General features: G+C 41.8%; 1 protein-coding gene across 7 annotated transcripts in view; it reads left to right on the top strand.

The window, feature by feature from the left end:
- The window catches only part of LOC123759646 (adenylate cyclase type 1), a gene marked incomplete at its 5' end in the record, with an annotated part of 300,312 nt that overhangs the window by 30,287 nt on the left and 252,525 nt on the right, over positions 1–17,500 (top strand). For all 7 annotated transcript variants that reach the window (XM_069317785.1, XM_069317786.1, XM_069317792.1 and 4 more), the window contains 1 exon segment: positions 6,307–6,434. In XM_069317785.1, the coding sequence (XP_069173886.1) occupies positions 6,307–6,434 (128 nt within the window).

The following is a 17,500-nucleotide window of genomic DNA, read 5'->3' as shown; positions in this document are numbered from 1 at the left end:
GTATCTTCTGATTTTTGTCTGTAGGGATAACGTTTCTATTAACAATATCTTTCAGGACCCTTTCCTCCGTTTTATGAGCTGTGGAAAAGAAGTTCCTGTAAAATAGTCTAATAGGGGGTATAGGTGTTGTGTTGCCTCTTCAGAGGTTGCATGGCGTTTCACTTTCCTTCTTATGTCTTCAACGAAACCATTGGAGAAACCGTTGTTGACTAGGGCCTGCCTTACCCTACAGAGTTCTTCGTCGACTTGCTTCCATCCTGAGCTGTGGCTGAGAGCACGGTCGACACAAGCGTTAACAACACTCCTCTTGTACCTGTCTGGGCAGTCATTGTTGGCATTTAGGCACATTCCTATGTTTGTTTCCTTAGTGTAGACTGCAGTGTGGAAACCTCCGCTCCTTTCCATGACTGTTACATCCAGAAAGGGCAGCTTCCCATCCTTCTCCATCTCGTAAGTGAAACACAACACAGAATTCTGCTCAAATGCCTCCTTCAGCTCCTGCAGATGTCTGACATCGGGTACCTGTGTAAAAATGTCGTCAACATACCTGCAGTATATGGCCGGTTTCAAGTTCATGTCGACTAAGACTTTTTGCTCGATGGTACCCATGTAGAAGTTCGCAAACAGGACACCTAGGGGAGAACCCATGGCGATCCCATCTACTTGCTTATACATGTGCCCATCCGGGCTCAAGAAGGGTGCCTCTTTATTTTTTTTTTTTCTTTTCTACCACAGACGTGGCCACACATTTACAATGCTAACCAGCATATATACATTTTCTTCTGTCCTCCATGGACAGGGTTAGAGAAATGTTAAACATATAGTTCAAGGGTTTATTGAACACTCAACCACAGAAGGTGATTCAGGGCTTTTAAAATGCTAAGCTAACCTACATACGTAAATACATAGATACACAGATTTACGTATGCCCGACATAAAGTGTTCGATGTGTCTTTTACATAGTGTCATTAATGTACATTCACAAAGGTGAAATGTAATTCTGATCAGCTTCCATATATACTTTATACCCATACATATACATACACACACATATACATACATATATACACACACATGCAGGCGATGAGTCACAATAACGTGGCTGAAGTATGTTGACCAGACCACACACTAGAAATTGAAGGGACGATGACGTTTCGGTCCGTCCTGGACCATTCTCAAGTCGATTGTGTATACAATCACACAATCGACTTGAGAATGGTCCAGGACGGACCGAAACGTCGTCGTCCCTTCAATTTCTAGTGTGTGGTCTGGTCAACATACACACACATGCATTCACATACATCTGTCTCATTTACTCTGACAGGGTGAGATAGCTGATAAAAAAACTAGTGTGCAATTAAGCACTTAATCACTGAAGGTGATGAAGGTGCTTTTACAAGCTCAGGTTATATAGTTACATCATATATATACATTGTAAAAATGATATATTACATGGTCAATCTTGGATACAAGTCCAATATATCAAGTGTTCCAGTACTCCTATAGTAATTACAGAGTTCAGCATACCTTAGCCCAGGAGGGCGAAAGTCAGTCAGTATGGGACATTCTACAATATAATGTTCAAGAGAGTGCATGTTTTCTCTTTCACAAAGTTGACACATTGTGTACTCGACATTTGGGTTTTGAGAAAGCTGCCAGATACGTCTATATCCCAGGCGTATTCTGGCCACTATAACATCACATTGCCGGGTTCTTGTTCTATTAGTCCCATATGTGAATGCCTCCTCACGATATCTATCATAATATTTAATGCTACAACTTTCAGGTCTTTGTGAATTTGTTAGGTCGGTGAGATTTTCATTAGATATTTGTTTAAGTATTCTCTTTGTCACTGCTAATGAAACACCCATATCAATTTCTACCACTGGTTTTCTGCAGGCTGTCTTAGCAAGCATATCAACAGTGTCATGTCTTGAGATGCCAACATGTGATGGTATCCATAGGAATTTAATCTCAAATCTGTTTTCTTTAGCAGCTAAAACATTCATTCGAATATCACTGACTATTTTCTGGGTGTCACTACTATGTGCATTCAGTGCCAGGAGTGCACTCTGCAAGTCACAGTATATAAGTTCACTGCCTTTGTCTTTTAAAAATTCAGTGGCAAGGTATATGCCTGCAAGTTCGATTTGAGTTGTACTTGCCCAGTCATTGACGCGCTTCATTGCTGTATATATGAGAGAGGATTGTTCAAATATGTTACATGCACATCCGGTACATCGTCCACCTTCTTCTACAGAGTCGTAGGTATAGCACTGATACACATAGTTACCCATACTCTGAGTACTTTCAGTGATGCTTTTCAGTGTTAACTGTTTTAATAATGTAGTGTGCACACTATCTTTCTTTGGTGCATTTACAAAATCAACTGATAGATCCCAGTTATCCCATGGAGTAATTGGCTGATTAATCATTAGTTGAGTTGGGTACATATTTAATATTTTGATGGAGTTGGCTACCTTGTAGAACCAATATACATAATCAGATTTCGTTCTTCTTCTATAGACCTCAGGTGAGTGCAGCATATTAGAAAGTTTAGCTTGAAACTTCATGTGATGTCTAGATCTACTCAATGCCTTCACGCCGAAAACTGTGCTAATAGACAAAATTTTCTCACTTATGGTAGGTAATTTTAACTCTGCTCTCATATTAACTATTCTCGTGGACTTTGGAGCCCCAAGGAAGAGACGCATAGCTTCATTTTGCAAGGTTTCAAGAGATTTCAGCTCTTTGTCAGTATACAGTGTGAGATGTAGAGCATTGTAGTCAATCACAGAGCGTATAAATGATACATAAAACATTTTAGCAAGTCTCACGTTAAGTCCATCATTGACACCAACAATGACTCGCAAGGGCTTTAATCTCTCCCAAAGTCTCCTCTTGAGAGAAGAAAGGTACCCAGGGTCGTTAATGGGGACACCAAGGTATCTGTAAGACTCGCAGTTCTCAAGTGCTCGCCCATCTATATGATAATTGGGTGGTGGAATATCACATGGAATGAGGGCACGAGTTTTCTGTACAGAGATAAGGAGGCCACATTCCTCAGCTCTAGTAGCAAAAGCTTCGAGCAGAACTTGCATTCTAGGCTCGGAGGCAGCCTGTAAACATATATCATCAGCATAACAAATGACAGTGTCTTCATTATTAGTTGGAAGATCTTTAATAAGTTTATGCATCAGAACGTTGAACAACAAGGGGCTGAGGATGCCTTTCGGCAGGACTGATTGAGGTGGAGTTACCTGTACCGCTTCCCACCGGTCCGGTTGTTGCTCTGGATCCTGGCTTGGTTGGAGACTTACCAGGGAAGAGAAGTCCTGTTGGCTCCTTGGTGGCTGGCCCAGCCCTGGTTTCAAGCGCTTCTTGCTCGATGTCCGAACCCGAGGGTCTTCCTGCGGTTCCGCCTCTCTCAGCAGATCGGTCTGGTCCGGTACGTGGCTGGTTCGATCTTCTTCACTCATTGCGTCCGGTCTTTTTAACATGGGTGTATCTCCACTTGTATGGTGATCAGGTGGCTTCGTTGATGGTGTCCCACCTGCGAGTTTCGTCTAGACAGCAGTATGAAATTTCCGGGCAGTCCTTTCGGCATTTTTTGTCTCTTCATAGTTTGTCTTTGATTTCTGATCGAGTTGTTTTGTCCTTTCTCTCTTGGTTGTTTCAGGACCTTCATCTTATGCCAAATACTGTCGCCTCTTATCATGCGGTGATGGAGCCACTGCAGCTTGCATTCAGGGTGGATGTCGGATGTCACTTCTGCTCCATTCCGCAAGCTTTCTCGAACGTTGTTTCACCTCCGGCTTGCTCCCACCTGAGCCGTCCTGGTCGTTAAACCGGGTGCTCTCTCTTTCTCTCTTCTCCTCGGTTTGTGGTTCCCCCCCACCCCCCACCTCGGTTCAGGACTGTTTTTCTAAGGCTCTTTTTTTTTCTTGTTGTAATTGGCCTCTGGAGGTCGGGTCGGGGAGCTTCATGCTCTCCTCCGGCGCAAGGGTTTCTTTCGGTCATAGTGGTCATTTCGTTCGTTTGCAGCCTTCTCCTTCTTTTCTGGCGAAGAATGAGTCTGCTGCTTTTCGAAGGGGTCCTTGGGTTGTTGATGCTTGGTTGGTTCGGCTGGGGGGTGCATCATGTTTTGTGTCCAGTTACTGCTCTTTGCCATTATCTGTGCGCCATGGCCTCCATTGCAGGGGACGCGCTTTGGGTGGACCTGGTTTCCCTTCTTCCCTGTTCCAGGGAGCGGGTCTCCCAGGTCGTCCGCAGGATCATTCGGTCCAGCCAGCCTGCGGTCTATCCCCCGTGCCCACGACGTTCGTAAGTTCATGGCTTTGGCTGCTGTTTTTGGGAATATGTTCTGGTCTGACATTCGGGCACGGGGCTTTTGGAGGTCGAACAGTTTCCTGGCCACACGGTATATCGTTCCTGGCCCTTCTCGGACGTGTGTAGCCTTGGGCCGCAGGTAGCAGCCAGTTGTCTCAACTTCGAGTTGAGGAGCGAGTGACGACCGCCTCCCAGGTAAGTCCCTCTTTTTCTTTATCTTTGGTTAAGTAACTCCGGGAAACCAGCGTTGAATGTAATGAAACACCATTTTCTGGGTGAGACCCGGAGGCTCCCTGGCATCCCTCCCTCCCATCCTCACTCTGGTCGGCGTTTTTTTCACGTTTTTTCATACTCAGCCTCTGAAATGAGGAGAGTTGCCGGCATGGAGGTCTGGGACCCCCCTCCGTCCCACTCCCGGGAGGAGGGGTTGCGCAGATGGATGCGCTGCGTTTGTGGTGACGTCATACTTGTTTCTTTGGTTTTGATTGGGGAGTTCTGTTGTTTGTTCGGCTTTCGGTTTGCAAATTTTTTGATCAGCAGCATTTTGTTTTGGAATTCCTACATTCTGGGTGCCTGACCTGGTAGATGGCAGACAAAGACTGCTTCCAATTACACAGGGGTGTCTTTAGGCCATTGCTCCTTGTGCCTCTCTTGAGGGGGCCAGGTTCTGGCTCTGGTCCCCAGTAGGCCTAGAACTCCTTCGACTGACTGTTGCCATGGTCTAAAATATACACATCAGCCCGGTATAGTGCCGGGGAGCCTCTGGGTCTCGCCCAGAAAATGGATTTTCATTACATTCAACGCTGTTTTTTTTTTTTTTTTTTTTTTAATATTCGTCTAAAATCAATTTCTGAAAATATTTTGATGAAAGTTTCACGATGCTGAAGCCAATAAGTTGGAGATTTGTTGAACATTTTTAAGTAATTTTTACATAATTCAAATGTTTTTTGTTATACCCCCTTATGCTGAGCAGTTTAAGGGTTAAGTAGGACATCCTTTCTCTGATGACATTGATATTTGAAGGTAAGGCTTTCACTCTTTAGATCAGTGACACACTTGAGTCCCTTGTCAATGACCAGATGGTGGCAGGAAAGCAAGAAGAAAATATATATGTAGTGAACAAGAATGTGGGAACCAGAAAGGAAATGGGAAAGGGCAGGGAGATCAAAGACCAGTCTTGAATGGGTGCTGTAAATTATGTAAGCACAACCCATACCAGCCAGAAGCAAGAATTAAGGAATGGAAAGAGGAAGAATACAAAGAAATAACAAGTATGACATTACAATGAGAGAAAAATAAGCAAAAAGATGCTATCACATAACATTATTTTATTAACTAAAGAAGTAAATTATCACAATCATCCTTTTGAAGCAAACATGAGCGAAAGTCTACACAGGGAAGGGAACACATTTTTCAGGGGTGAGCCCTTTGTGGCTTCCTGAAGCTGAAGCAATCTCACTGAAATGGCTGCCAACTACTTGGTATCAGTGGAGGAGTTCTGTTTGGCCTGCCAGGGACCAGAGCCAGAACCTCAGCCCTTGTTTTTCCTCTATGGTCATTCTTACATGTGTTTTCTTGCCTTGAACCTTACCACTGGCTTTCTTGGAACCTATGGAGAGATATATAATAACAACTTTTATGTTCAATAGCCAAAAATCCCCCCCCCCCCCCAAAACTGTAAATCTTTGCAAAGAATTCAGGCCCGATAGTCACTAGTCGGGAGGCACTGGTAAACTGAGGTGCGATCGCCGTGCCACCATGCACTAGGTTGGCCATACGCTTATCAACAAACTCATTTCCCGAGGTAAAGTTCATAACCCGATTCAAATTTTCTGAAGAAATCGGGCTCGTAACCCGAAAAGTTCACAGAGGGGCATTCGTAAGCCGAGATACTATTGTACTGTATGTATTATAGTATATTATTTATAAGATTAGCCAGTTTTAGATAATGTAGTTTCTAATCCTTTTTGTTTACAGGACAACCACTGTTTGCGTATCAAGATCCTTGGCGACTGTTATTACTGTGTGTCTGGCTTACCTGAAGCCAGGAGTGACCATGCCAGATGTGCAGTTGAAATGGGTCTCGATATGATTGACGCCATAGCGTAAGTTAGATCTACTTCCGCAACCAATCACTTTTATTTTATGAATGTTTTTTCATATATTCATTCTATTTAACCTAGATTAATGATTATTATTAATATTATTGCATAAGAATGTTTACGTTAAACACTTAAGCCATTGATATAATAAATGCTTCTCTGCTGTGGAATGCAGTTCTTTTTGAATATATTTATTAGTCTGTATGCCAGAGATGAGCTGGTGAATGAATTGATGAATAACATCAACATGTTACAATGAACCCATAAACGAGAACCGTGATTAAGGACAAAATATAAACAGTGACTAACAATTTAAAGCTTTTTCTCAAAGTAGAAAAACCGAAGGACTGGAAAATATGTTGAATAATACCATTGTTTGATATATTTGGTATATGGCTATTTGGAGGAAAGTCATCAGGGATTGTGAAATAAATGTGAGAATGTGATGCAGTATGTATACAGTACAGTACTTTTAAAATTAATAGTTGCAGCGATATCAAACAAAAATACTATTACTATTAAATGTTACACTCGCCTAATTGTACTCGCCTAATTGTGCTTGTGAGGGTTGAGCTTTGGCTCTTTGGTCCCGCCTCTCAACTGTCAATCAACTGGTGTACAGATTCCTGAGCCTACTGGGCTCTATCATATCTACATTTGAAACTGTGTATGGAGTCAGCCTCCACCACATCACTTCCTAGTGATGTGGTGGAGGCCATTTATTAACTACTCTGACACTGAAAAAATTCTTTCTAACGTCTCTGTGGCTCATCTGGGTACTAAGTTTCCACCTGTGTCCCCTTGTTCGTGTCCCACCCATGCTGAAGAGTTTGTCTTTGTCCACCCTGTCAATTCCCCTGAGAATTTTGTAGGTGGTTATCATGTCTCCCCTTACTCTTCTGTTTTCCAGGGATGTGAGGTTCAGCTCCTTTAGCCTTTCCTCGTAGCTCAATCCTCTCAGTTCTGGGACGAGCCTGGTGGCATACAGCTGAATCTTCTCTAACTTTGTCTTGCGTTTAACTAGGTATGGACTCCAGGCTGGAGCTGCATACTCCAGGATTGGTCTTACATAAGTGGTATACAGGGTTCTGAAAGATTCCTTACACAAGTTTCTGAAGGCAGTTCTTATGTTGGCCAGTCTAGCATATGCCGCTGATGATATTCTTTTGATGTGGGCCTCTGGGGACAGGTTCGGTGTGATATCAACCCCCAGATCCTTCTCTCTATTTGACTCTTGCAGGATTTCCCCTCCCAGATGATACCTTGTGTTCAGCCTCCTGCTCCCTTCGCCTAATTTCATCACCTTACACTTTCCTGAGTTGAACTTTAGCAGCCATTTTCTAGACCATTCCTCCAGTTTATCTAGGTCATCCTGTAGTCTCTGTCTATCTTCATCCGTCTTGATTCTTCTCATAATTTTTGCATCATCAGCAAACATTGAGAGGAATGAGTCTATACCCTCTGGAAGATCGTTCACATATATTAGAAACAGGATGGGTCCAAGTACTGAGCCCTGTGGGACTCCGCTGGTGACATCTCACCACTCTGATGTCTCCCCCCTCACCGTTACTTGCTGTTTCCTGTTGCTTAAGTACTCCCTTATCCACTGGAGCACCTTCCCTTTTACTCCTGCCTTTTGCTCCAACTTTATTGACAGCCTTTTATGGGGTACTGTGTCAAAGGCTTTTTGGTAATCCAGGAAAATGCAGTCGGCCCACCCTTCTCTTTCCTGCCTAATTTTCGTTGTCTGGTCATAAAATTCTATTAAACCTGTGAGGCACGATTCACCATCTCTGAACCCATGTTGGTGGTGCGTTACAAAGTTATTTCTCTCCAGATGCTCTACGAGCCTTTTCCTCACGATCTTCTCCATCACCTTGCATGGTATACAAGTTAAGGAAACTGGCTTGTAATTCAGTGCCTCTTGCCTGTCACCCTTTTTGTATATTGGGACCACGTTAGCTGTCTTCCAACTTTCTGGTAAGTCTCCTGTTTCCAGTGACCTTTTATACACCATAGAGAGTGGCACACTTAGTGCTTCTGCACCTTTCTTTAGTATCCATGGTGAGATTCTATCAGGCCCAGCAGCCTTTGTCACATCCAGCTCCAGCAGACACCTTTTGACATCATCACTGGTGAGGTCAAATTCCTCCAAGGTTGCTTGGTTTGCCGCCTCCTCATTTAGTGCAGGGGCTTCTCCTTGTTCTATTGTGAAGACCTCCTGGAATCTCTTGTTGAGTTCTTCACACACCTCCTTGTCATTCTCTGTGTATCTGTTTTCCCCTTTCTGCAGCTTCATCACTTGTTCCTTCACTGCTGTTTTCCTCCTGATGTGGCTGTGGAGCAGCTTTGGTTGGGTCTTGGCTTTACTCGCGATGTCATTTTCAAACTGTGTCTCTGCTTCCCTCCTCACTCTGAGGTACTCATTTCTGGCCCTCTGGTATCTCTCCCTGCTCTCTGGTGTTCTGTTATTTCTGTAGTTTCTCCATGTTCTTTTACTCAGTTGCTTCGATACCTTACATTCCTGGTTGAACCATGGGTTTTTCTGTTTTTCGTTTTTCTCCTTTTGGACGGGGATAAACCTGTCTGCAACTTCCTGGCACTTCTGGATGACAAAATCCATCATGACCTGCACATTCTTGTCTCTAAGTTCTGTTTCCCATGATATTCCCCTGAGGAAGTTCATCTCGTCATATTTTCCTCTTCGGTAATTCAGTCTTTTTCCCTCCGCTCCCATCCTTGGATAGGTTATCCCTACCTTCACCAAGTACTCAAAGGTCAGTACACTGTGGTCACTCATTCCTATGGGGGCTTCAACTTTGACTTCCCTTATTTCTGACTCATTCAGGGTGAATATCAAGTCGAGTCTAGCTGGTTCATCATTTCCTCTCACTCTTGTGGGTTCCTTGACATGCTGGCTCAGAAAATTCCTTGTTGCCACTTCCAAGAGTTTAGCTCTCCACGTATCTGCACCACCATGTGGGTCCCCATTCTCCCAGTCTATCTTTCCATGGTTGAAATTGCCCATGATTAAGAGTCTTGAGCCAATCCTGCAGGCAACTGAAGCTGCTCTCTCTATTATATTAATGGTTGCCATGTTGTTCCTATCAAACTCCTGTCTAGGTCTTCTGTCATTTAGGGGGGGGGGGGGGTTGTAAATGACTGCCACTATTATCTTGGGTCCACCCATTGTTATAGTTCCTGTTATGTAATCTCTGAATCCGTCACAGCCCGGAATTTCCATCTCATCAAAACTCCAGTCCTTCCTTATCAGCAGGGCCACTCCTCCACCTCCTCTCCCTTCCCTTACTATATAGTAGTCCTTTGGAAACATAGCATCTGTTATGATTCCTGACAATTTTGTTTCCGTTAGTCCTATTACATCTGGGTTTTCTTCTTGCACCCTTTCTGCCAGTTCACTTGCTTTATTGGTAATCCCATCAATGTTTGAGTACATTACCTTGAAGCTCACTTTCTTATATCCAACACACTGTGTTGGTTCTGAGGATCAACATTCCCATGGCCCAGTCTCTGATCAGCCCTCCTGGTTGATGGCCTGATCAGGCAACCCGTTCTCGCACTTTCGTATAGTCAATATTGACTTATTAAATACGTGCATATGTGACATACTAAACATACTAGTTTACCTTGAAAAGCTTCATAGAAAACACCGACCTTACCTAACCTTCTTAGTATGTTAAGATAAGCATCTTATTGCTTCGTAATTACAATTATTACTTAACCTATACCTATAATAGGTTAAATAATAATTGTAATTATGAAGCAATAAGATGCTTATCTTAACATACTAAGAAGGTTAGGTAAGGTCGGTGTTTTCTATGAATCTTTTCAAGGTAAACTAGTATGTTTAGTATGTCACATATGCACGTATTTAATAAGTCAATATTGACTATACAAAAGTGCGAGAACGGGTTGTATCAGGTTGTTAGATATAGCTGCTTGCAGCATTACATTGAATCAGCCCAGATTTTCAAATATCCTTTGGAGGTGATTATAAGTTCTCTTTTGAACATTATGAGAAGTAAGCTAGTTATGCCCCATATATTTGGAGGGAGAGTGTCGAGTCTTGTGCCCTTCATGTTGATAGAATTCTCTCAACATACTTATTGCGCCTGTTTTTCAATGGGGCAATTTTGCACTTCCTGTCATGTCTCCGGATCTCATGTATTGTTATTTCTGTGTACGTATTTGGTAGTCACTCTTAATATTTTTCAATTTCAGTACTGTATAAACATTTATGTATCTCTTTATCTCTTTTGTCTGCACTCTGGGAATTCACATTTAAAAATTTTAGTAGGATTCTACTAAACTTGGAATATTACTCTAGTAGAAATCTTTTAGTTAGTGGATTCTGGTTAATACCTTAGTGTTATTACCTAAGTGTAGTTACAGGATGAGAGCTACGCTCATGGTGTCCTGGCTTCCCAGCACTCTGTCATATAACGCTTTGAAACTACTGACGATCTTGGCCTCCTCCACCTTCTCACCTAACTTGTTCCAACCGTTTACCACTCTGTATGCGAAAGTGAATTTTCTTTCTTTGGCAGCTTTGCTTAACTTAAATCTATGACCTCTTGTTCGTGAAGTTCCAGGTCTCAGGAATTCTTCTCTATCAATTATATCAATTCCCATTACTGTTTTGTATATAGTGATCATATTACCTCTTTTCCTTCTATCTTCTAATTTTGGCATATTTAATTAATGCCTCTAACCTCTCCTCATAACTTTTGTCTTTCAGTTCCAGGAGCCACTGAATTGCATATCTGCACCTTTTCCAGTTTGTTTATGTGCTTCTTAAGATATGGGCACCATACAATTGCTGCATATTACAGCTTTGGTCTAAAGGGCATGAACAATTTGTTTAGTTTTCCATCCATGTACTGTCTCCACTCGATCATCCGGACTATATGGGAAGGACCCCCAGCCGGATTATCACATTTTTCGGATAATGGTACTTTTTCACCTACGAGTCCAAAAGTGACCATTTCCAACTATTTTTATACTACAAACAACATAATTTGAATTGCCTTGCCACATACAATTATTAAATATTCAACTAGAAACCTCAACTTACCTTGTTGGTGTTCGTCTTCTTGATTGATGCCACACATCTTGAAGTTAAAAATTCTTAACAATTTACGTAACCTATACTAACACAGCACTAAAATTAACACTTAAAATTACTGTACAGTTCATTAAGCTAAGTTAGTTTTGACTGCCAGCTGCTGAAGCCTCACTGGTTGAGGGCATTTGGGTTGCCTGTGAGGCCTCACTTGTTGAAGGTGCTTGCTTGCACCTCACTTGTTGAAGCGCTTGCATGCCCTCACTTGTTGAAGGCGCTTGGCTTGCCTGTGACGCCTCACTTGTTAAAGGCGCTTGCTTGCGCCTCACTTGTTGAAAGCGCTTGGCTTGCCTGTGGCGCGTCACTTGTTGAAAGCGCTTGGTTTGCCTATAATGCCTCACTTGTTGAAGGAGCTTGGCTTGCCTGTGGCGCCTCACTTGTTGAAGGCGCTTGGCTGCCTGTGACGCCTCACTGTTTGAACAACACGTAACTTGTCTTTAATTGCTAGGACAATCTTCTTCCTCTTAACACTTCCAGAACGATTGATGCTGCTACCAGACATATTCTTGGTCAAAAATGTTCAAAATTACTATGAAAATTAAGAAAGTTATTTAAAAAAATATTTCACTAATGGCGCAACACTGTGAGGCCACACTGGTTGAGGTGTATAACTGTGACTTGTCTTTTATTGTTAGGACAACTTTCTTCCTCTTAACACCTCCAGAACGATTGATGCTGCTACCAGACATAGTCTTGGCCAAAAATGTTCAAAGTTACTATGAAAATAAAAAAGTTATTTAAAAAAATATTTCACTAATGGCGCAGCACTGTGTATAACACGATACCTGGTTGATACCTGGTTGATGGGGTTCTGGGAGTTCTTCTACTCCCCAAGCCCGGCCCGAGGCCAGGCTCGACTTGTGAGAGTTTGGTCCACCAGGCTGTTGCTTGGAGCGGCCCGCAGGGCCACGTACCCACCACAGCCCGGCTGATCCGGAACTTCTCTTAGAAAACCGTCCAGTTTTCTCTTGAAGATGTCCGCGGTTGTTCCGGCAATATTTCTTATGCTCGCTGGGAGGACGTTGAACAACCGCGGACCCCTGATGTTTATACAGTGCTCTCTGATTGTGCCTATGGCACCTCTGCTCTTCACTGGTTCAATCTTGCATTTTCTTCCATATCGTTCACTCCAGTACGTTGTTATTTTACTGTGTAGATTTGGGACCTGACCCTCCAGTATTTTCCATGTGTATATTATTTGGTATCTCTCTCGTCTCCTTTCTAGAGAGTACATTTGGAGAGCTTTGAGACGATCCCAATAATTTAGGTGTTTTATCTCGTCTATGCGTGCCGTATATGTTCTCTGTATTCCCTCTATTTCAGCAATCTCTCCTGCTCTGAAGGGGGAAGTGAGTACTGAGCAATACTCGAGACGGGACAGCACAAGTGACTTGAAGAGTACAACCATTGTGATGGGATCCCTGGATTTGAAAGTTCTCGTAATCCATCCGATCATTTTTCTGGCTGACGCGATATTTGCTTGGTTATGCTCCCTAAACGTTAGATCGTCGGACATCATTATTCCCAAATCCTTGACATGCTGTTTTTCTACTATGGGAAGATTCGATTGTGTTTTGTACCCTGTATTATGTTTCAGATCCTCATTTTTGCCGTACCTGAGTACCTGAAATTTATCACTGTTAAACATCATGTTATTTTCTGCTGCCCAATCAAAAACTTTGTTGACATCTGCTTGTAGTTTTTCAATGTCTTCAGCAGAGGTAATTTTCATGCTGATTTTTGTGTCATCTGCAAAGGACGACACGAAGCTGTGGCGTGTATTTTTTGTCTATATCAGATATGAGAATAAGGAACAGTAGCGGTGCAAGGACTGTACCTTGAGGTACAGAGCTTTTAACATCGCTTGGACTCGATTTTATCTGATTGACTGTTACTCTTTGTGTTCTGTTCGACAGGAAATTGAGTATCCAGCGTCCTACTTTTCCAGTTATTCCCATTGACCTCATTTTGTGAGCTATCACCCCATGGTCACATTTGTCGAACGCCTTTGCAAAGTCTGTGTATACAACATCTGCATTTTGCTTTTCTTCTAGGGCTTCTGTGATTTTGTCATAGTGGTTGAGTAACTGTGACAGACAGGATCTTCCCGCTCTAAATCCATGTTGTCCTGGATTGTGCAATTCATTGTTTTCCATAAAACTAGAAATTTGATTCCTAATCACTCTTTCAAACACTTTTATTATGTGTGATGTTAGTGCAACTGGCCTATAATTTTTTGCCAAGGCTTTACTCCCCCCCTTGTGCAACGGAGCTATATCTGCAGATTTAAGTGCTGCTGGTATCTCCCCTGTATCCAGGCTCTTTCTCCATATTACGCTGAGTGCTCTCGCTACTGGTACTTTACATTTCTTTATGAATATTGAATTCCATGAGTCAGGCCCAGGAGCTGAGTGCATAGGCATATTATCAATTTCTCTTTCAAAGTCTTCCGAGTTTGTGGTAATATCCGTTATATTATCTGCAGCTTGAATGTCATTCATAAAGAAGCTGTCTGGGTCATCAACTTTCATGTTGTTTATTGGTGTGCTAAACATAGCCTCATACTGGCTTCTTAGAATTTCACTAATCTCTTTGTTGTCCTCTGTGTACGTACCTTCATTTGTAATTAACGGACGAGGGGACGGACGCACATGGGTTGACCAGTGTTGGACAGGTCCACTTGGGGCAGCCATAGCGTTACGTAGGCCGCCAGGAGGAAAAAAATTCACAATATTTTTGAAGGAAACTTCAGCCTGTGCACAATGCTTTTAGGAAACTTATTTATTTGTTATTACATAATTACTAGTAGTTATTTTATTTGTTTTTGGCTATGATTAATTGTTCTAAAATTAATGGTAATTCCTGTACCCAGGTAGTCCCTCCTGACGCACCCCTCCCACCATCCCAACACCACCCACCCACCCCACCCCCCACCTACACCATGCGCCTCGAGTCTCGGGCAGACGGGATTAATACCGTATGGCCCGCCTCATGTTTTCATATACGGACAAAGGCACGATTATCCCGGGGACTGACCGGATAGTGTAATTTCTGCAGAAAACCTGCTTTAATCCGGTTCCTGTGGCTATTTTGGCCGGATATTGTGATAACTTTATCCGTTCACGATTTTGGCCGTATAAGGGCGTTTTTCGGATGTTCGAATCCCGGATAATCGCGGGGTTACAGTATTTAAAAGCAATTCTGAACTTGGAAAGTGTAGCATAGGTGCTTTGCATGATGTTCTTTGCTGTCCTCAGAAGATAGTTTTCTATCTAGAACCACTAGATATAGTTTTTCATCTAGAAAGTTAGTAAAAGGTCTTTGCACATTCTCTAGGTCAGCAGTTTCTGCAGTTTTGAATTGGGTTGTTATTGTGCAACAATCCTAGAGAGCACTAGTGTTTTATCATCATTAGTCTGGCATCATATGTTTGAACTGTTATCCAACCTGCAATTTTTCCTGAAGTGTCCATCTACTTTTTTATGGTGTTTAAGTAAAATCATCTTATATGATTACAGTACTCCCAAATCTTGTATATTGCTTTTTCCTTATATAGTGTGATTTGACTACATTTTCTGTGTGGTTACCAATTTGATATTCTTGTTTGTTTTCATAGTGCAGAAACTGGAACTAAATTAAATATCATATACTTTTCTGTGGTCCGTTGAAAGACCTGATTTACGTTAGTTTGAAGGTTTGCTGTGTCCTCTATTTTGGCTACTCTCATAAAAATCCTAGTTGTCTGCAAAGGATGATGTATTCGCCTAGTTGTGTTTGCAGGGGTTGAGCTTCGGCTCTTTGGTCCCACCTGTTGACTGGTAATTCAACTGGTAATTACCTAAGTAAAGTTACAGGATGAGAACTACGCTCATGGTGTCCCATCTTCCCGTGGTGTACTGGTTCCTGAGCCTGTTGGGCTCTATCATATCTAGATTTGAAACTGTGATGCAAGAATAATCACAATAAAAATAATAATCACAATAAAATAATAATCACAATAAAGAATAATCACTCCAGTGGGGAGAGAGACAGAAAGAAATTTTGAAAAGGGGATAGTGGATAAATGTAAAACAAAACCAGGCCTCTTCTAAATTCATAAACAACAAAATACAGGTAAAGGATAATATTCAGAGGTTGAAAATAGGAAACAGATTCAGAGAAAATGAAAAGGAAATGTGTGAAACATTAAACAAAAAGTTAGTGTGTTTGAACAAAACGGAAATCTTCAGGGAATCAGACACAATAAGAATTCCAGAGAACAACATAGTGCATAGAGGTGTCTAGAGATGAAGTGGAAAAAATGTTCAAGGAGCTAAGAACAAAGCAGTTGGTCCAGATGGAGTTTCACCATGGGTTCTGAGAGAATGTGCACCTGAGCTCAGCATTCCACTTCAACTGATTTTTCAGGCATCTGTGTGTGCAGGCATTGTAGCTGATGTGTGGAAAAAGGCTAACATAGTTCCAGTCTACAAAAGTGGCAACAGGGAAGACCCCACTCAATTATAGACCTGTATCATTGACAATTGTAATAGTCAAAATATTGGAAAAATTAATTAAAACTAAATGTGTAGAACACCTGGAGAAAAAAATATATAATGTCAGACAGACATTATGGTTTTCGATCTGGAAGATCCTGTGTAACAAATATACTCCGTTTCTATGATTGAGCCACAGAGATTTCACAGGAAAGAGACCGTTGGGTTGGCTGCATCTATCTGAACCAAAAAATGGCTTTCGACAGAGTTCCACATAAGAGGTTGTTCTGGAAAATGGAACATATTGGAGGGGTGACAGGTAAGCTTCTAACATGGATGAAAATTTTTTTAACTGATAGAAAAATGAGGGCAGTAATCAAAGGCAATGTATCAGACTGGAGATATGTCACAAGTGGAGTACCATAGAGTTCAGTTCTTGCACCGGTAATGTTCATTGTCTACATACATGATCTGCCATATGGAATACAGAATTATATGAACATGTTTGCTGATGATGCTAAGATAATAGGGAAGATAAGAAATGTAAATGATTGCCATACCCTTCAAGAAGACCTGGACAAAATAAGTATGTGGAACACCACTTGGCACCATATCACATAACACCATATCTGCCATATGGAATACAGAATTATATGAACATGTTTGCTGATGATGCTAAGATAATAGGGAAGATAAGAAATGTAAATGATTGCCATACCCTTCAAGAAGACCTGGACAAAATAAGTATGTGGAACACCACTTGGCAAATGGAATTTAATGTGAATAAATGCCACGTTATGGAATGTGGAATAGGAGAACATAGACCCCACACAACCTATATATTATGTGAGAAATCTTTAAAGAATTATGATAAAGAAAGAGACCTAGGGGAGGTTCTTGACAGAAACTATCACCCGAGGACCATATCAAAAACATTGTGCGAGGAGCCTATGCTACATTTTCTAACTTCAGAATTGGTTATAAATACATGGATGGAGAAATACTAAAGAAATTGTTCATGACTTTTGTTAGACCAAAGCTGGAATATACAGCAGTTGTATGGAGCCCATATCTTGAAGCACATCAACAAACTGGAAAAGGTGCAAAGACATGCCACCAAGTGGCTCCCAGAACTGAAGGACAAGAGCTATGAGGAGAGGTGAGAGGCATTAAATATGCAAAAACTAGAAGCTAGAAGGAAAAGGAGATATGATCATTATGTACAAAATAGTAACAGGAATCGATAAAATTGATAGGGAAAAATTCTTGAGACCGGAAGCTTCAAGAACAAGAGGTGATAGATTTAAACTAACGAAACAAAGCTGCCAGAGAAATATAAGACCATTCACTTTTGTAAACAGAGTGGTAGGCGGTTGGAACAAGTTAGGTGAGAAGGTGGTGGAGGCCAAAACTGTCAGTAATTTCAAAGCGTTATATGACAGAGTGATGGG

The sequence above is a fragment of the Procambarus clarkii genome, chromosome 8 (genome assembly GCF_040958095.1).
Source record: "Procambarus clarkii isolate CNS0578487 chromosome 8, FALCON_Pclarkii_2.0, whole genome shotgun sequence".
NCBI classification, from domain to species: domain Eukaryota; kingdom Metazoa; phylum Arthropoda; class Malacostraca; order Decapoda; family Cambaridae; genus Procambarus; species Procambarus clarkii.
The sequence above is the reverse complement of the archived record's forward strand: the minus strand, read 5'-3'. Positions and strand labels throughout refer to the sequence as shown.